General features: G+C 33.9%; 1 protein-coding gene across 6 annotated transcripts in view; it reads left to right on the top strand.

Annotated features, from left to right (window-relative positions):
- The window catches only part of patj (PATJ crumbs cell polarity complex component), a 135,366-nt gene that overhangs the window by 103,306 nt on the left and 10,668 nt on the right, over positions 1-21,392 (top strand). For 5 of the 6 annotated variants that reach the window (XM_058760163.1, XM_058760166.1, XM_058760165.1 and 2 more), the window contains 13 exons: positions 3,984-4,075; positions 6,984-7,056; positions 8,065-8,172; positions 8,672-8,758; positions 10,037-10,105; positions 10,359-10,485; positions 10,762-10,868; positions 13,726-13,809; positions 14,284-14,477; positions 15,329-15,476; positions 20,230-20,316; positions 20,614-20,737; positions 21,340-21,377. In XM_058760163.1, coding sequence (XP_058616146.1) covers positions 3,984-4,075; positions 6,984-7,056; positions 8,065-8,172; positions 8,672-8,758; positions 10,037-10,105; positions 10,359-10,485; positions 10,762-10,868; positions 13,726-13,809; positions 14,284-14,477; positions 15,329-15,476; positions 20,230-20,316; positions 20,614-20,737; positions 21,340-21,377 — 1,338 coding nt within the window. The remainder of the gene's footprint in view (positions 1-3,983; positions 4,076-6,983; positions 7,057-8,064; positions 8,173-8,671; positions 8,759-10,036; positions 10,106-10,358; positions 10,486-10,761; positions 10,869-13,725; positions 13,810-14,283; positions 14,478-15,328; positions 15,477-20,229; positions 20,317-20,613; positions 20,738-21,339; positions 21,378-21,392) is intronic. The other variant, XM_058760167.1, reaches the window with a different exon arrangement.

Genomic DNA, 21,392 nt, shown 5'->3' with positions numbered 1-21,392 from the left:
TATCTATCTATCATTTGTTCGTGCCATCTATCTATCTATCTATCTATCTATCTATCTATCTATCTATCTATCTATCTATCTATCTATCTATCTATCTATCTATCTATCTATCTATCTATCTATCTATCTATCTATCATTTGTCAGTTCGTTCATTCCTTCGTTCCTTCTATCTATCTTTCTATCTATCTATCTACCTATCTACCTATCTATCTATCTATCTATCTATCTATCTATCTATCTATCTATCTATCTATCTATCTATCTATCTATCTATCTATCTATCTATCTATCTATCTATCTATCTGTCTGTCTGTCTGTCTGTCTGTCTGTCTGTCTGTCTGTCTGTCTGTCTGTCTGTCTGTCTGTCTGTATATCTATCTATCATTTGTTCGTGCCATCTATCTATCTATCTATCTATCTATCTATCTATCATTTGTCAGTTCGTTCATTCCTTCGTTCCTTCTATCTTTCTATCTATCTTTCTATCTATCTATCTATCTATCTATCTATCTATCTATCTATCTATCATTTGTTTGTTCGTTCGTTCATTTGTTCCTTCTGTCTGTCTGTCTGTCTATCTATCTATCTATCTATCTATCTATCTATCTATCTATCTATCTATCATTTGTTCGTTCGTTCGTTCATTTGTTCCTTCTGTCTGTCTGTCTGTCTGTCTATCTATCTATCTATCTATCTATCTATCTATCTATCATTTGTTCGTTCGTTCGCTCATTTGTTCCTTCTGTCTGTCTGTCTGTCTGTCTGTCTATCTATCTATCTATCTATCTATCTATCTATCTATCTATCTATCTATCTATCTATCTATCTATCTATCTATCTATCTATCTATCTATCTATCTATCTATCTATCTATCTATCTATCTGTCTACCTGTCTACCTGTCTATCATTTGTTTGTTCGTTTGGTCCTTTGTTCCTTCTATCTATCTGTCTGTCTATCTATCTACTCTTTGGAACAATTTTCACTTTCATGCACAAAGTGCTAGTAAATTTCACAAATAATTACAAAGAAACGGCAAGTCACACTAAAACATGAAATTTTGAATAGTTTATGAATGTGTGTGTATAGACTGCTATATTTCATATTTATTGAAAAATTGAACAGTAAAAATAAATATTTTAAATGATTAATTTTAAATTGAGTTAACATTTAAATTATATATATTTAATATTATATATAATTAATATTAATGAGTGAACTATATTACATAAATAATATAATTTATTAATAATACAGAAATATGTATTAAACCAAACTGTCCCCAAACTTTTTTACACAGTGACTCTAGCATAGTTTCCAGTGAGGAATTATGGGTCAGTTCTCAGGATTTAGAAGCTATCTATCCCTCTCTCTTTCATTTTTTCTTTCTCTAGGTAATAGCCTTTTCCTGTTGAGCCCCTTGTAATCCGATGGGAAAATGGTGGTTTCCATCAATTTAATTCTCATTCTGGTCTAATGCTGAATGAAGCATGGGGCTCGAGAGTCTTCTGTGTCAGTCTCATACAGCCAAAATCACTTTGAGTTTTGAGGGACATGGTGGCCAGGCTCTCTGCTCTGGATGTGAATCACCTGGTCCCTCTATCTCTGTCTCTACCTCTTTTTATCTGTGCCTCAACTATTAATGTGCAAACGAGAGTGTGGGGTTTTGCCGGATGAATTTCAAATGAAGCCACCTGCCCTCAGTTTCACTATCTGTGTCTGTGCTTATCACTTTCTCTGCCTTCTCTCCTGTTCGCTTTATCTCTCCAAGTGTTTCTCTAGCTCCTTCAACCCCACAACCTCACCATAAGACATAATTCATCGCGAGTTAAAACACACTGATAACGCCAGGTCACTTTTATGTTTTTATACATGCACAATTTTAATGTTTTTATTCATGAGTGTGACTTTGAATTCAATTGGCCACACCCCACAGGAAGTTGAATTTGGAATTGAATTTAAATTCCAAGAAACTGAATTGTCCTGTCATTTAAAATGTTGAACTTTGTGACAAAATGTGAATAATTAAAATAATTATTTTAAACCAGTAATTTTCACAAATTATGGCTGTTTATTCCCTGATGTCAAGAATATATTTTCCCTCAGATTATTGAAATTTTTAAAAAAGCTAATCCATATTTTAATATTTAATCAATGGAGTATATAATATATGGAACACTTTGAGAAATGTATTTGAATTTACTTATTTATTTTACTTACTTGAATTGTACTTATGTATGTATGTAATATACATAATATATTTTAATTAATATTGAATTATAAATATCTTTTAAAACAATGTTTTAAACCAGTAATTGTAACAAATTATGGTCATTTGTTTACTGACAGGATTTTTTTTTTCTTTAGTTTATTAAACGTTAAAAAATAAGCTAATCCACAAATTAATATTTAATCAATTGATTAAATAACTTACGAAACATTTTGATTAATTTGACCATAAAATTAAATACAAGTTTATACAGGCAATTATTAATATTATGTAATATTTATGAAAATAGCACAGGATGTATATTATATTATGTTTATGGGCAATTCATGCTTTACAAAGGATAGTATTATTAAAACTACACTTTTAGTTGACTTAAAATGACTCCGAATCCTGTTTGCTACTTTAATTTACATTCAGCTCAAATTCAGGAAGGCATTCGCAATTCATTTCTGAATAAACTCAGCTGGTCGTCCGTATTGCTGCATCCCACAATAAATTCCCTGATCTTTCCCGTCCAGATGGCATTTTGGTTTCCACGTTGGTTTCCTCCTTGGAATTGCCTGTCGATTTAGTGATTTGGACGACACGTATGAATGCCGTATTTTGGTGTGGAATTTGAGGCTTGGAGCAGGCGAGGCTCAGAGCCATGTTCGCTGACCTTTGTCTAATATCTATCTCCATTAGACGTGAACACACTGCGGCATTAGTCACGATCCGCTAGTGCTCCTGCCTAATGATTCGGTCACAGGTGATTGGAGACACAAGTCAAACGGTCTCAAATATGTGTTCGCAATCTCGAATGCGGTTATTCGTAAACAATTCAGCAGAGCAAAACCACAGGTTTTTAGGGATGTGGTTCTCTGAGTTCAAATGTAGATGCCGTTTTGTCTGTATATTGGTTGTTGACAAATAACATGGACATGATAGACACAACTTTTTCCAACATTAAAGGGATAGTTCACCCAGAAATGAAAATTCTTTCATCATTTACTCACCCTCGAGTAGTTCCAAACCTGTATGAATTTTTTTGTTCTTCCATAGTAGGAAAAAAAATACTATGGAAGTTAATGGTGCCCCAGAACTGCAAGTTTCTCAGTTTTATCTTTTTACCTTTTAATTTTTTTTTTTTTTTGTTTTGTTGCCATTTTCTCCCACATTTTCTCTGTTTTGTTTCATTCTTTTGTGTTGTTTTGACACGTTTCCAGTTATACTCTTACATTTTTACACTTTTTTTGGTGTTTTTTTGTTTGTTTTTGTTCGCCGTTTCACTGTTGTTGTTGTTTTTTTTTTTTTTCCATTTTCCCCCAGATTTATTTTTTTTTTTTGTTTTGACATTCCCTCCACATTACTCCGGATTTATTTTTGAAATTTAAAAAAAAATTGTTTTTGTTTTTTTGTTGCCATTTTCACACTTTTTTATTTTTGTTATTATTGTTTTTTGTTTTGTTACCCCAAGTTTTTTAGTTTTACCTTTGTTGCTGTTCATTTTCATGGTCCTGGTTCAAATATTATCTGTATATTCCAGTTTCACGCAGTTTTGTTGTTTTGTTTTATGTGTTATGTTCCATGGTAATAACCATGGCTTTCTTTGGAGGAAAAACTATGTGAATCATTTCGATTTACCTAGATTACTGCATATAAATTGATCATAAAATAATATGATAAAACGACAATGTTAACATCATTTTACTGTTTTTTGTGACAAGTCTTGTTTTTTGTCCTGTGCTAACAGAATTACTTGTGCTTCCATCAGATAAACAACCAGGTGTTGTATGGCAGGAGCCACCAGAACGCATCGGCCATAATAAAAAGTGCCGCATCAAAGGTCAAACTCGTCCTAGTCAGGTAAGAGACCCTCAGAGACGACCCTCAGCCTGCTGTTTTCACACACTACCATCTGTTCATTACTAAGAAATTACTCTCATTTCAGCTTTATGAATTCTTTAACTCATTAAAAATAATGAGATCAATTTATTATAATGTGTTAGTGTTTACCCCTGGAGTTTTGAAATGTGTGATTAATTGCAACAAATTTAAAAATAATATCATTATCAATTGTTAACTCATTGACAGCACTAATATTTAGAACAAGCTCAAAATGTTGTGCATTATTTTCAGTCTTGAGCTTCAACCAAACAAGTTTGCAGAAACTGACGTTCTTCCCTTATTGCAATTACTCAAACCAAGCAATCTAACTTTCCCAAAGACGAATGTATTGCATTTTTTTCCTCCTGTCCAAACTCCTTGATCAAGCTGAAAACCCAAGGCACCATGGCTAATTAGGATCATAAAACAAGCTTTTTAAGGAGGCAATTGCAGTCTGTATAGGATTGAAGCAATCTGAGTCAATGCCAGTACTTTCATTAAACATTCCCATCTAAAGTTAACATGAGTTAAGAGAAAATCATTTTATTTTTGCCGTTTTTACATTTTTGTTTTGGCGTGTGCGTGTGTGCGAGCTTTTTTTTTTTGCTTTCAAGAAAAAAATATTATTACTAACAAAAATGTTTCCCAAAATACTATTAAGTCAAAATTCCATAGGAAATGGAATTTTCCCCTACTTTATGCATTCTTGAGTTAGTGATACATTTTTTTTTTTTCTCTCGTCCTATGACCAAAAAATATGAAAACAACATTTATTAGGGCCAGAAACGAGTTTTTGAGAAATTCATTGAATATCAAATAAAAAAATGTCTTTATCAATAAAATATTTCAAAAATCACAACATACCAGTCAATCTGACCCCATATATGCGTTCTAGGGTTATAACAGCTGCCTAGCATTTTAAACTCAATATCACGTTATCTCTGTCTCTTGTCACTTTGAAGAGTGGAGTCAGTGCTCCTAAGTAACGAATCGAACACATGCTGGATTGTGTATTGGCAACACGAGAAAAGCCATGTGACATTGATACATTTGATGTGATACTTGATGGCATATTGATAGCAGTATTTCTTGAGTTGTCATGTCCTCGCATCCAGAGAGTGAGTTGTGATATGGTGTAACAGACTGGAACTGCTATCACTATAAAGCGTTTTTTGATAGCTTCGAGGATTTTTGTAATGCAACACATGGTTTTAATGCAGCACCATCATAAACGAAAGCTGATTTTGTCATTACAGACGTAATCAGAGACTTATCATCTGTTTCTGTTTATATCTCATGTTTTTGAATGAGCATTTGTTAGCTTGACCTTTATTTGACTGCTTGTTTTGTCAGTCCGACAGGTTTTGCTGATAACGGCTGTGTAAAGACACCAATATCTCCTAGCTATCTACAGCTAATTATCAGAGGTCTGAGAAATATGACGGGCAGCTCTGTTTACATCTATCAAAACAACGTTAACGTGCTACTGAATGTTAATAGATTCACTTTAATGGTTTGCGTCTAGTTTGATCCGTAATTCAGACTGTTTGGAAAGCCCATGTCAAATTATTTGTAATTTAACAAACAATATAACAAATAAGGGCTTTACACCTTTCTCTGTTTTACCTTTGTTGCAGTTTTGTTTTGCTTTTGTTTGACATCACCCAAATTTGTTTTATTTTGTTGTTTTGTTTTGTTTTGTTTTTTGTTTTGACATTCCCCCCACCTTACTCAGATTTATTTTTGACATTTTCAAACTTTGTTTGTTTTGTTTTTTGTTGCCATTTTACCCCTAGTTTGTTTGTTAGTGTGGTCTGTAATTCAGACTGTTCAGAAAAAGCCCTTTTTAAATTATTTGTATTGCGTCAAAAGTCATTTGGTGACGCACAATGGAATGCAATATAGGAAAGCAGGTTACCATTTCAGCGTAACTGGCCAGTCGTCAAGATTGAGCCGTGTCCACCTGTGGCAAAATGTCACCGTCTCATTCCAAGTTGTTTAGCGAAAGGATTTCATAGCTGGATGAAATCAGGACCCTAGTTCAGATTTGGTGTTTAGATCAGAAGGGGTTATTTGGAAACAAGCTGAGGATTGATCGTTTCATAAATTCTGATCACCTATGTTGACCTCACCTTGACAGAAACACATTACCTGTAATTGGAAACGGGTCATTTAGTGAGAAAGACAATAACGCCAAGGTGAACATAAGGAGGGGTGTAGGGAGCGATATTACTCGTTACTCGAGGATTCATAGCGCAACATCTCAATTCATCTGGCCCATCATTCCTTATCGATCTGAGCAGAGAAAACTGCCAAGAGCCATGTGGGAACATGAGGAGTAGAGAGCGAGAAGGACCAATTTTGGCGTCGTCGAAAGGATGGGAATCATTTTTCTCGGTTAAGCCTTGTGCGAACATATGCAGGTTTTTAAAGGGATTGTTCACCCAAAAATGACAATACTTATCAGTTACTCACCCTCAATTTGTTTCAAACCTTATGAGTTCTGTTGAGCACAAAAGAAGATATTTTGAAGAATGTTGGTAACCACAGTTGACGGTAGCCATTGACTTCCATAGTATGAAAAAAATACTATGGATATCAGTGGCTACCATCAACTCCACATTCTTCAAAATATATTTTTTTGTGTTGAACGGAAGAAAGAAACTCTTACAGATTTGGATTGATATGAGGGTGAGTAAATAATGACAGATATTTTTTTTTTTTGGGTGAACTATCCCTTCGTGATGTTTTGCTGGTGAAATTACAAATAATTTTAAGTTTGTGTCACCTATTTTTTTTAATTGTGTGAATGTTTTATACTTTTGTGTCATGCATGTGATTTGCTGTGAATGGTTATTAATATTTAATCTTTTCTGTCGGTTGATAGGAATGAAGATGCTATCAATCAAATGGCTGTCACTCCTTTTCCTTCCCAGCCTTCCTCATTCTTCTCCAGTGAGGTACGGTACATTATGAACAGGCCATATATGACTTAATTAGAATCTGTGTTTAAGGAGTTTCTTCTCTGTAAATCCGGGGGTTTTTTGTCCAGTTTTAAGTATATATAAATTTGTTAATGTAATATTTTAAAATCTAGATGTCACATTTAATATATTTTGTTGTTAGATTATATATTATTATATTAATCTGGTAATATTTTATTTATTGCATAATTTGCCTGTTTTGTCCTAATAATTTTGTCAACCACCATGAAAACTCATTGGTCCAAAATCATGCTCCACATAACATAAATGTCATGCTTATGCTCATGTTATGCCTTCATGGAAAAAAATAAAATAAATAAATACATTTTTTAAATTATAAAAATATATATTTTAATTTTAAATACATTTGTTAATTTAATGTTTAAAAATATAGATAACACATTTAATATATTAACATTTAACCTGTTATTGTTATTATTATATTTTTAGATTATATATTATTGTTTTAATCTGATAATGTTTTATTTATTTATTTATTTATTTATTTATTTTTTCATAAATTGCCTGTTTTGTCCTAACCACATCAAGCAATGTGTTATAGCACAATTTTGTTGAAAACTCATTGGTCCAAAATTATCTTCCACATAACACACACATTAAATATGCTGTGTCACAAGCATTTTCACTTTCAGGAAAAAATATTTGAAAATATTTTTAAAATAATAATTAAAAAGAGAAAAATCTTTTTAAAATTAATAAATTATTATTAAATTATTACATTTAATGTTTACAAATAAATATAGATGTCACATTTAATATTTAATATATTGATAATAAATGGTTATATATATTTTTTTTTTTTTTTTTTTTCTATGATTAATATTTAATTCATTTTTTCATTCATTCATTTATTTACTTAATTCTTTAATTAATTTATTGAGGTAATTAGAGGTCCTCACCCCTTCCTGCACTGCTAAAAGTTAGAATTGGGAGAGTTCAGCTGATTTCAGAACTGTTTTTCAGACACATCAAAATACGCCAGCAGCTCCAGCTCCAGCTCCAGCAGAGAAGCCACAGTTACCCGAGAGCCTCCCTCTCAGCAGAAACTCACCTGAGCCACCGATAATCAAGGTATTGATTATACAAAAATTAATAATTACACATAAAGATTCTATAAAAATACTGTTTCATATAGAGTCCAATAAAAGTGAAGAGTGCAGTGAATACATTTTTTTTTTTTACTTCCATCTGTTATGCTTGTAAGCCAGACTTTTCAACAGATATGATGCAAGAACGTAGCAACTATTGCCATCATTATGAAAACAATAATGACTCTTGACTCAGCTTTTTACGAGTCTATCCCATCTCCCCTCGCTTTCATCCCCTCATTGTCAGTCTAAGCTCGGACCAACTGTTTCTGCCCTAAATGTGGATTTGTTTCAGTAAACAAACAGTTGAAAACGCCTTGGGGGCGCTTGACTCTAAACAGCAGCTCATTGTCATCGGCTGCCTCTAGCTTAACTCTGTCCTAGATGGAGGCAGCGAATGCGGTTTTGACCTAGTTGAGGCTCTGTGGGGAGTATCTAGGCCTCACGCTTTATTTTACCTGTTTGCCTGACTCTTCATACAGGATCAGCCCAGCGTGGTGCAGCCCTTGAGCTCCGCGCAGACAGATCAGACGCAGAAGATTTTCAGAGATGGAGAGTCAGCATTAAAGGTGAGGAACACCTAAGAAGATCTCAATGAGTATGTTCAGAATCATCTACTATGCTCATCTATGCTATGCAATTTATTGTATGTGTAAAATACCCATATAAATAATTTAGTATCTATAAGTCGATTTATATTTCTATATGTATAAAATGTATTTGATTATTTATTATTTGATTTAAATATTTTTTTAAATGTTAAAATTTTTACAAACGTTTTCATTTTCAGCTTATTTATAAAATAAATGCAAACATACGTATGTATACATAAATGCAATTCAGTGTGTGTGTGTGTGTGTGTGTATATGTGTGTGTGTGTGTGTGTGTGTGTATGTATGTATACATACATACATACATACATATAAAAATTCAGAAACCCAGATTTTAAATGCAGTTTCAGGTCTTTGAACCCCACTGAGTTTATAGAAAATTTGGGTGAAAATTGCAAAATAAACCATTTTTTTCCACGACAATAGGCAAACATCCAACATAGTGATGTAATGTTAAAATTTTGCATTTTTTATTTAATGAGTGACTTTTAGTTGTAGTATGCATATTTATAATGTAATTAATATACTTTGCCAATTTTCTGTAGTAATGCAATAGCTACATTAATATTTATAAAATAAATATTTATTATATTTATTTATATAAATCTTAAATATTTAAAAAAATCTATAAATATCTTAAGTAAAATAAATATTTATTATATTTATTTATTTATTATTATCGCACTATAATATACTTATTAATAAATATATAAAATAGTTTTTAAAAACATGTTTAAAATAGTAAAAAACATTTATTGATAAATCTTAAATATATTAAAAATCTATACATTTCTTAAATAAAAATAAATATTTGTTTATTTATTATGATACGCACTATAATATACTTATTATTAATAAATAAATATATAAAATAGTAAAAATACCCATATAGTTATAAGTGTTATTTATATTAGGCTATATATTTTTCCTTCTTTTTTTTTTTTTTTTTTTACATCATAACTTTTATTTATTTTTTAATCCTAAATCTTTTTTTGCTTTCAGCTTTAAAATTTTGAATCCCAGATTTTTAATGCAGCCAATGTATTTATAGAATTTTTTTTTTTTTTAAATTAAAACATTTATCGCATTGCTAGGAACACATTTCAATCCTTGCCGTTTTACTCATGAATCAAAAAGTGCCATGAATGTTACTTTCATAATTGCTCCATTACATTTGGGTTGTGTAGCCTGTTATACTGAGTGATAGAACTAATTACAGTCTATTAATCATCTCAGAAGCTGAAATCCTCAGAGAAGATATTGGAGTCTCCAAGCGAACAGTCACCCAAGCCTCTTGTGGAGCAGGTGTGTTTGTTCATTAAAGTGTATGTTTGTGCGACACAAAACACCATTTGCAACACATTTAACCTTCTTAGTCATCATTAATACATTACTTTTGAGTTCCTGTTAACTTTGTTGCATGTGAGTTGGATAAGAGTTTTACTCATTTAAACGGGTGCCAAAACATGAAAGCTCTGCCTAGACAAAACATGGCAGCCGTTAGTAAACAGTCTAACCTCTGTCTCTCTCCGGCGAACTTGTCCTGGATCGTCTCCAGATCACCAGTCTTCCAAAAATCCAGAGGAATTCCACCAGGCCCTCGGCCAGTTCTCTGGAGGTCACGTCCTTGGGATCATCCGTGCCAGTCTCCAGCACCAGCCCTGACTTCGAGTACTGCAGCAAAGGTGCAACACGCTCAGTGTCACAGATTGTGTTTAAAACACTTTGTTGTTACTTTAATTTTCATGTTTTTATTGACTTTTTGTTATGTTGCGCTGAAATCTGTAGCGCCCAAATGCATGTTTAATCAAGGCTGAAATGAAAACAACACAGCGCTGCCATGTGGATTTGCTTCTGCCTCTTTTAACAATGACAGTTGTTGTTTTTTCAAAGAGCAATTCATTTTCTTTTCACTCTGAGTGTTTTTAAAAATCATCTTTATCTCTCTCTGTGTGTTTCAGACCCTGCTACGTGTCCCATAGTTCCAGGACAAGAGACGGTTATTGAGATTTCTAAAGGCCGGTCTGGACTAGGTCTCAGTATAGTCGGCGGCAAAGACACTCAGCTGGTATGGTACCAGAAGTCAAATGTGTGCTTTGCCTTTTTTTTGTTGATTTGTTTTTGTTTGTTATTCGCTATTATTTTTCTGTATTGTTTTTTGTTTTGTTATTTTTGTGGGGGGGTTTTTTCTGTTTTAATTTTACTATATTTTTTGGTTTTGTTTTTTATATTTTCTGTATTTTTTATTTTGTCTTTAGTTTTTTGCTATTGTTTTGCCTTTTTTGTTTTCTTTTTTATGTGTTTGTCTTTTGAATTTGTTTCTGTTCAGTTTTTGTTTTTTGTTTTGTCATTCTTTTGTATTTGTTTCAATTTTTGCTATGTTTTTATTGACTTTTTTTGTTTTTTGTTTTTATTTTTTTTTTTATTTGTTGTTTTTTGTCTTGTATTTGTTTAGTTTTTTCTTTCTGTTTTGTTTTTCTTTTTAGTTTTTGATTTGTCTTTTGTGTTAGTTTTAATTTTTGCTTTTTTATTTTCTTTGTTTATATTTTATTTTTAGTTTTTGGGTTTTTTTTCTTTTCTCTGTTTTTTCTATGTAGATGTTGTCTTTCGGATTTTTAGTTTTGTCTTTTGATTTTTCTGTTGTAATTTTGTTTTTGTTTTTGTTTTGTATTTTTTCTGTTTTATGATTTCAGTTTTCTAAATCAGTGATTAAGTGTTAGTTAGCAAACAGGCAGCTTTCAGCTTAATTATATAATAAAATGTGTGTGTGTGTGTGTGTGTGTGTGTGTATATATATATATATATATATATATATATATATATATATATATATATATATATATATATATATATATATATATATATATATATATATATATATATATATACACACATACATACATACACACATACATACATACATACACACATACATACATACATACATACATACATACATACATATACATATATATAATAAAATTCAGAAACCCAGAGTTTTATTGCAGTTTCAGGTCTTTGAACTGAACTGTATTTATAGAAAATTGGGGAAATTTGCAAAATAACCAAAAACAATTTCCACGACAATAGGCAAACGTTATTATATTATTATATATGCTTTTGAATATAGAATATACTTTTATATGCACTATAATATATGAATTATTAATAAATAAATATATATATATATATATATATATATATATATATATATATATATATATATATATATATAATACCCATATATTTATAAATGTATATTTATCCACATACAGCTCCTTTGATTGAAACATGCATGAATAAATCATTTTAATGTCAGTTTCAGTCAATAGCACATTTATTGTTGTTGACTGCTCATTTTTACCTAGATTTGGTAACATACACACCCAGGTTGCTTTCTTATGTTCAAAAATAGCTAGATAAAAATGACAGGACTCATTCTTTCCAGTGAGCTGCAGGGCTGCTTCAGAACAGGCAGGTCACAGCAGGAGCTTTTTGTTTGCCCTGACTTTCTCTGCCCGACTGCAAAGACGAACATCGCCTCAGGTTTTTATCAGTGTACTGCCACCTCGCCATCATAATTCTGCAGTGCTCGGGCTCTGTGGGCTAGTTTAGCTGTCAAAGGCTTCCATGAGTCAAAAAACCAGCCCTCGGGCTCCACAGGCTTTCAGCAGAAAAAAAAAATGTCTCGGTGTGTGTTTTTGTATAAAATGGTTTTAAAGGTGAAGGGGAGCAGAAATTGTACATCCTCATGTCGCTCCAAATCAGTACGACGTACTTTCTTCTGTGGAACACAAAAGGAGATATTTCAGAAAATGTGCAGGTCGCTCTTATCCATTCAGTTACAAAAAATAGTGACTGAAGCTTTCAAGATTCAATAAAGGATGCAAATAAAAGTATCATAAAATTGATCCGTATGACACATGCACTATATTACTCGTGTTACAAAGGCTTTATACGAGGAACAAGCTGAACATTTGTGTTATCCAAGTAATAATCTTTTCCTCCTGTGAGCTCTTAACCGAATTAAATCAGTGAGTTGAACTCGAGAACCTGATTAGTATAATTCACAAGTCATTCAACAAAACTGAGAGATTTGTTAAAAAGATCAGACTCAACATAACGATTGATTCACAAAAGTCTAACTTGGCCAGTCTAAAACCTTCCACTTCTTGCCCTGATGAACTCCTTTGATGTTTTGGCACTATGTTTTGGGTCATTATCTTGCTGCATGATGAAGGATCTCCCAATCAGTTTGGTTGCATCTTTCTGTAAATTGTCAGACAAAATATTTCTGAAGACTTCTGAAGACAAAAGTCATAAAGGAATATGTCGTCTAAGTAGTAAGTAATATGTTGTGGCAATTTAAAAATAGTTTTCAGTAATTAAAATACAGTTAAAATAAAATAGAAATATTACATGAAAGCTTTATCAGGGATTTTGCCTTAGCAACTAAATATAATTTAAGTTAAAGTACTAAAGCACTAAAAATGATTAAAACTAAAACAAAATCAAAATAAATAGCTGTGTAAAAATAGAAAAAAAACCCAATGACAATCACTAACAAAATATACTAAATCTTAAACTAAAATGAAAAATAAGCTCATTTTAATATTAATCTTAATTAACACTGATAACTTAATACCGGTATAAACTTTTATTGTTTTTCACACAAATCTGTGGTATGATTTCAGAAGACTTGAAAGATGGCTAAAGAGTCCATTTGTGCTACGTTTGTCTCCTTTATGAAGCTTTGAAGCTTCAATTTCAGTTCATTGTAATTTTTTTCTGTTTCATACGCATTTGAAACAATGTAAGGCTGAGTAAATGATGACAGAATTTTTAGGTGAGCTGTTCCTTTAAGGAAGATGTGATAGGAATTTCTTTAAAAAAAAATATTTTTACCGTATTTCTCCTCTTTTCAGGATGCTATAGTGATTCATGAAGTGTACGAGGAGGGGGCGGCGGCGCGGGACGGTCGTCTCTGGGCCGGAGATCAGATTCTCGAGGTTTGTTTGTGTGTATGAGAGAGTGTGTTGTAAGGTTGCAGAGCGGGATGCCTCTGTAATGCCACTGACAGCTGGTCTGCCTTGAGCAAAATGGAAATTTGAAACATTGGTCCGAGGCTCGGTATTATTGTGAATTATGGTAGATCTGAGCAGTGTTTCTCTGTATTCAACTTTGACGATAGCACCATCTTCTGGACATAGAGTAGAGTGAGCAAAAGCTCTTGCTATGTGCTGAATATGCTGTATTTATTTCATCATTATGAATTAGCTTTTATTTTTATATTTTCATTTTTCTTTTTTTTAATTTAAGTTTACATTTTAGTAATTTTGTGTCTTTTTTTTTTTTTTTTTTTTTAGTGGTATTTTATTATTTTTATTATATTATTTTAAAGTAATTTTCAATAGCTTTAATTTTGCATAATTGTTTTATTGGTAAATGTATAAGGAGACTGTGTTCTCTGGTGCCCCCTGCAGGTGAATGGAGTAGATCTGCGGAGCGTGGCTCACGAAGATGCAATAGCTGCTCTACGGCAAACACCGGCCAAAGTGCGGTTGACGGTCCTGCGCGACGAGGCGCAATACAGGGACGAGGAGAACCTCGACGTGTTCCGCGTTGAGCTTCAGAAGAGAACCGGACGCGGGCTGGGCCTGAGCATTGTTGGAAAGAGGTGAGTGCAAGCTTGTTTTCCTTATGTGGAGAAAAGGGAAAATACAGTAATCATTTTTAAATAAAATGCACAATACAATAGTAATCATTTTAAAATAATATCATGAAATAAAAAGCTTAATACAATATAATTAGTGTCTTAATAAATACAGAGTACAGTAAATATTGATAAAACGGAGAGTACAGTCATTTTGAAAAATAATTATAGTACAATAATATTTTAATTGGCAATAAAGTATTTGTTTTAAAATAAATAAAACTGCATAAAAAATAAAACTGCATAAAAAATAATCATCATTTTAAAATTATAAAAATGCACAATATCATTTTCAAATAATATATTTACGTTTACATTTAAATGTACTCATTTAGCTGACACTTATTCAAAGAAAATTACATTTTAGAAATGTACAGTACAATTATCTAAAGCGGCTTAATATAATGCACAGTACAATAATCATTTTGAAATTAAATAATAGAATGAATTGCACAATATACTAATTTAAAATAAGATAAAATGTACAATACAGTAGTAACCATTTAAAAAAATAGAATAAAATAAAAACTGTAAAATAATATTAGTAGTTTTACACAGTAATAGTATTGAAATAATGTAATAATAAATGATGCTCAATACTATAATATTTTTATAAAATGCACAAAATAATAATCATTTTAAAATAAAATAATAAAACTAAATGCACAATATAATTATATTTTAAAATAAAAAATATAATTATATGCACAATACAATAATATAAAAAAAAAAAAAAACTGCACAATACAGTAATTATTTTGGTTGTACATAAACATGACACTAAATTTCCTCTTTCTCATTTTCTCTCTCTTCAGAAATGGTAAGGGTGTGTTCATCTCCGATGTGGTGAAGGGCGGAGCGGCTGATCTGGACGGAAGACTGATGCAGGGTGATCAGATCCTGTCTGTGGATGGAGAGGACATGAGACAGGCCTCACAGGAGGCCGTTGCCGCCATTCTCAAGGTGAGCTCCATCTGAATCCTAAAACCCAAAGCCCAGCTTTCAACACTGCAAATCTAAATTTCATGAGCAGATTTAGTTGAAGCAGCAGCTGCGGGATTTTGCCACTAGGAGTCACTGTTTGATTGTGTATTTAGCGGCATAAACAATTTCTGGACTCTTGTTTAAACATTTTGTTTTGTCTGCAATCACAGTAATGAATCCAAGGAAATTTTATCAAAAAATGTTTGCAACATTTATTCCCATTTAAAAAAAAATAAAATAAAATAAAAAAAAAGAGCTTAAATTATGTAGGACCACATAATTCATCTCAAGTGATAAAAACACTGTATTTCACATGCCTTACAATTATAATGGTCAGGGTAGACACCCATATTTAATTTTCTGCAATGAAAACTATGGTCAACAGATATATGGATGTCGGCTCACAGGTTGTACAGTCAAATTAAACGTTGCATCTCTACCACCCATTTCATTTATATAGATATAGTTAAAACACATTTCATTTAACGGTTTTGGTCTCCTGTAACAATAGCATCATCATCAGTTTATCACAATTTTTGCTGTGGTTAAGTTAGATATCAGCATATCAGCTGTCCCCAAAAATGTGCTTTAAAGTGATATTAAACAATATCCAGCCCAACCCTTTTTTTTTTTTTTTTTTTTTTTAAGTTTTAAGACATTAAAATTCAAGTAATGTCCAACGCTTTGACAAGGCCCTTCGACACGATTCACGTTCGCGTTCCCCAAAAATATGAACTGATGGAGTCAATCATCAAGCTGCACCATTACCTCCACATCTTTTTCTTAAATTAATAACAACAAATTGAATTGAGTAATTACACTGGTACAAATAGAATATATGTTAATAGAATGTGTTTTTGTTTGATTTTTAGCTGAAACGGCACTAAATGTTATGTTGTGTGTGTATATGTGTGTATATATATATATATATATATATATATATATATATATATATATATATATATATATATATATATATATATATATATATATATATACACACAGGTGCTGGTCATATAATTAGAATATCATCAAAAGTTTATTTATTTCACTAATTCCATTCAAAAGTGAAACTTGTATATTATATTCATTCATTACACAGACTGATATATTTCAAATGTTTATTTCTTTTAATTTTGATGATTAGAGCTTACAGCTCATGAAAGTCAAAAATCAGTATCTCAAAATATTAGAATATTTACATTTGAGTTTGAATAAATGACCATCCCTACAGTATAAATTCTGGGTATCTCTTGTTCTTTGAAACCACAATAATGGGGAAGACTGCTGACTTGGCAATGATCCAGAAGACGAACATTGACACCCTCCACAAAGAGGGTAAGTCACAGAAGGCCATTACTGAAAGCTGTGGCTGTTTACAGAGTGCTGTATCAAAGCATATTAAATGCAAAGTTGACTGGAAGGAAGAATTTGGGTAGGAAAAGGTGCACAAGCAACAGGGATGACCGCAAGCTTGAGAATACAGTCAAGCAAAGCCGATTCAAACACTTGTGAGAGCTTCACAAGGAGAGAACTGAAGCTGGAGTCAGTGCATCAAGGGTCACCACGCTCAGGCGTCTTCAGGAAAAGGGCTACCAAGCCACTTCTGAACCAGAGACAACGTCAGAAGCATCTTAACTGGGCTGTGGAGAAAAGAACTGGACTGTTGCTCAGTGGTCCAAAGTCCTCTTTTCAGATGAAAGTAAATTTTACATTTCATTTGGAAATCAAGGTCCCAGAGTCTGAAGGAAGAGTGGAGGCACAGAATCCATGTTGCTTGAGGTCCAGTGTAAAGTTTCCACAGTCAGTGATGATTTGGGCTGCCATGTCATCTGCTGGTGTTGGTCCACTGTGTTTTCTGATGTCCACAGTCAACGCAGCCATCTACCAGGACATTTTAGAGCACTTCATGCTTCCTTCTGCTGACAAGCTTTATGGAGATGCTGATTTCATTTTCCAGCAGGACTTGGCACCTGCCCACACTGCCAAAGGTACCAAAAGCTGGTTCAATGACCATAGTGTTACTGTGCTTGATTGGCCAGCAAACTCGCCTGACCTTAACCCCATAGAGAATCTATGGGGTATTGTGAAGAGGAAGATGCGATATGCCAGACCCAACAATGCAGATGAGCTGAAGGCCACTATCAGAGCAACCTGGGCTCTCATAACACCTGAGCAGTGCCACAGACTGATCGACTCCATGCCACGCCGCATTGCTGCAGTAATTCAGGCAAAAGGAGCCCCAACTAAGTATTGAGTACTGTACATGCTCATACTTTTCATGTTTATACTTTTCAGTTGGCCAAGATTTCTAAAAATCCTTTCTTTGTATTGGTCTTAAGTAATATTCTAATTTTCTGAGATACTGAATTTTGACTTTCATGAGCTGTAAGCTCTAATCATCAAAATTAAAAGAAATAAACATTTGAAATATATCAGTCTGTGTGTAATGAATGAATATAATATACCAGTTTCACTTTTTGAATGGAATTAGTGAAATAAATCAACTTTTTGATGATATTCTAATTATATGACCAGCACCTGTATATATATATATACAGTGCCCTCCAAAAGTATTGGAACGGTGAGGCCAATTCCTTTATTTTTGCTGTAGACTGAAAACATTTGGGTTTGACATCAAAAGATGAATATGAGACGAGAGATCAGCATTTCAGCTTTTATTTACAGGTATTCATATCTGGATCTGGCACACAACTTACAAGATATCACCTTTTGTTTGAACCCACCCATTTTTCATGTGAGCAAAAGTATTGGAACAGATTGACTTAAACTAGATTAAAGTGAATAAGATTTAATATTTAGTTGCAAATCCTTTGTTTTCAATAACTGCATCAAGTCTGTGACCCATTGACATCACCAAACGTTTGCATTCTTCTTTTGTGATGCTTTTCCAGGCTTTCACCGCAGCCTCTTTCAGTTTTGGGGGGTTACTCCCTTCAGTCTCTTCTTTAGCAGGTAAAATGCATACTCTACAGGGTTTAAGTCTGGAGATTGACTTGGCCAGTCTAAAACCTTCCACTTCTTGCCCTGATGAACTCCTTTGATGTTTTGGCACTATGTTTTGGGTCATTATCTTGCTGCATGATGAAGGATCTCCCAATCAGTTTGGTTGCATCTTTCTGTAAATTGTCAGACAAAATATTTCTGAAGACTTCTGAGTTAATTTTGCTGCTGCCGTCATGTGTTACATCATTAATCAAGAGTATTGAGCCTGTCCCAGAAGAAGCGATGAAAGCCCAAGCCATTACATTACCTGTGTAATGTGTACTATAATGTACACCTGTGTACACTGTGTTTCAGATGAGCTTGTATGTTTGGGATCATGAGCAGATCCTTTCTTTCTCCAAACTTTAGCCTCTCCATCACTTTGGTCCATAAAATCAGTCCATAAAACCTTGTCCCAGAATTTTTGAGGCTCGTCTCCTATTCTTCTCGCTATTGAGTGTTCTGCATCTTCTGGTGTAGCCTCTGTACTTTTGTTCATGAAGTCTTCTGTGAACAGTAGATTGTGAGACCTTCACTCCTGCACACTGGAGGTTGTTGCTGATGTCACTAACAGTTGTTTTAGGGTCTTTCTTTACAGCCGTCACAATGTTTCTGTCGTCAACTGCTGATGTTTTCCTTGATCTACCCGTCCGAGGTGTGTTACTTAGTACACCAGTGGTTTCTTTCTACCTCAGGAGATTCCAAATGGTTTTACTTGCTATTGTTTGTGCAATGGTTTGATTTGATTTTTCTTCTTCTCTCAGCTTCACAATTGCTCGTTTTTCACCCATAGACACCTCTCTGGTTTTCATGTTGATTACACGTCTAAATAACTATAAATGCAGTCTGCATGGATCTGAAACTGAGCGCAGACATTCAGTGCTATTTATTGTTTGAATAATCAATTAATAGGACACACCAGGGCAACAAAACACACCTGTCAGTCACATGTTCCAATACTTTTGGTAACATGAAAAATGGGTGGGTTTGAACAAAAGGTGATATCTTGTAAGTTGTGTATCAGATCCAGATGAAAATACCTGTAAATAAAAGCTGAAATGTTAATCTCTCATCTCATTTTCATCTTTTGATGTCAAACCCAAATGTTTTTAGTCTACAGCATAAATAAAGGAATTGGCCTCACCGTTCCAATACTTTTGGAGGGTATATATATATATATATACACCCACACACAGAGTACATATATACACCACACACACACATATATATATATATATATATATATATATATATATATATATATATATATATATATAATGCAGAATAAATCAGGTAAATCCGCCATGTTAGGACGTTTAGTTTTTACAAAATATGCAGTTTATGCAAATGAAACGAAAATTGTCCATTCATGGCGCGCTCTGCAGTTCTTTGGGAGGCTTGTGAAAAGGCCTTCACAATAATGTTCTGAACAGGGCAAAAAGCAGCTGCAGCATTGTGCCAGTTGGTGGAATTGTGGGAAATGTTGGCTTGAATAAGGTTGCACTGAGCCTGTGTCATTTGGCTGTACCCTCCCTGCGGAGTTCAGCTCAATGGGGTTGGCTCTCTGGACAAGAGCGAGGGTGTTATGTTGTGGCATCAGGTCTTTGCACGTGTGTAAAGGTTCTCGAAAGTATGTGAAAGTGTGTTTGAGAGGATACGAGCGAGAAGACACAGCCCACAATGCCAAAGTTGTGTGTGCATCAACGTGTGTGCTGTGATCCTGCAGTGCGCCAGGGGCAAGGTGCTGTTGGAACTGGGCCGACTGAAGGCTGCCTCCTGGATCTCTTCCAGACGCACCTCCCAGGGAAGTCAGGTGTGTAGCCCATGTCCAACACCTCATTGGGCTTTCCCGGCACGTCCAGAAGGTCCAGCATGCCGAACTCTAACCCAATCATTAGTGCATGTTAGTGGACGGGCGAGCCAGCGGTGTACGGCTGTGGGCATCTGTGTGTGTTAATCATCCATATTGCCTGAGAAAGCACAGGGTGTGTGTGGTTACATGTCCGCATGCACTCACTTGTCACTAACCGAGACGTATGCATGTGCGATGGCATGAGTGTGTTGTGTATATGTGTGGAATAGCACCTTCAACGAACTCTTTTTCCTTTAGATGAGCCACGTGAGCGCCAACAGCAGCACCCCAACCCCCACGCCCCCTGCCGTGGTTCTGCCCCCCTCTCAAACCCTCAACAACAACAGCCGAAACATCACCGAGCCCAACAGCAAAAGCACAGGTACTTCTTGCACCACATCAGCACTGAAGTTGCAGGAAACCGCCATAAAACGGCTATAAATCAGCCTTAAAACAACACGTTTCTTATCTGTCGACAGCTAGCGGCGGTGTTTAGAAAGTGCCTCTGTAAACAGTGTGCTTGTATTCTTTTATTGTTTGAATTAGATTAAAGTTGCAGTCACATTTGCTGCTGTTTGTCAAATTTTCCAGTTGTTTCGTTAGGAATCCATGCTATCGGGAATTTCGTGCAAGGGCAAAAGATTTCCAAGAAGTTGGTCACACAAATTTTCGACATTGACCATCACCCTCATGTCGTTCCAAACCTGTAAGACCTTCATTCATCTTCAGAACACAAATTAAGATATTTTTGATGAAATCTGAGAGCTTTCTGACCCTTCATAGACAGCAATGCAACTGACATGAAGGGTCAGAAAGCTCAGATTTAATCAAAAATATCATAATTTGTGTATCTAGAAGGTCTTACGGGTTTGTAGTGAGGGTGAGTAATTAATAACAGAATGTTCATTTTTGGGTGAACTATCCCTTTAAACTTTTAAAGGTTTGTAAATGGAAAGTTAATGTGTGACTTTTATATCCCTCCAGGAACAGAGCCAGGTGTTCGGACAGTGGAGATCACACGGGTAAGCCCATTTACC

This window comes from Onychostoma macrolepis, chromosome 22 (assembly GCF_012432095.1).
Source record: "Onychostoma macrolepis isolate SWU-2019 chromosome 22, ASM1243209v1, whole genome shotgun sequence".
In the NCBI taxonomy this organism is placed as follows: domain Eukaryota; kingdom Metazoa; phylum Chordata; class Actinopteri; order Cypriniformes; family Cyprinidae; genus Onychostoma; species Onychostoma macrolepis.
The sequence above is the reverse complement of the archived record's forward strand: the minus strand, read 5'-3'. Positions and strand labels throughout refer to the sequence as shown.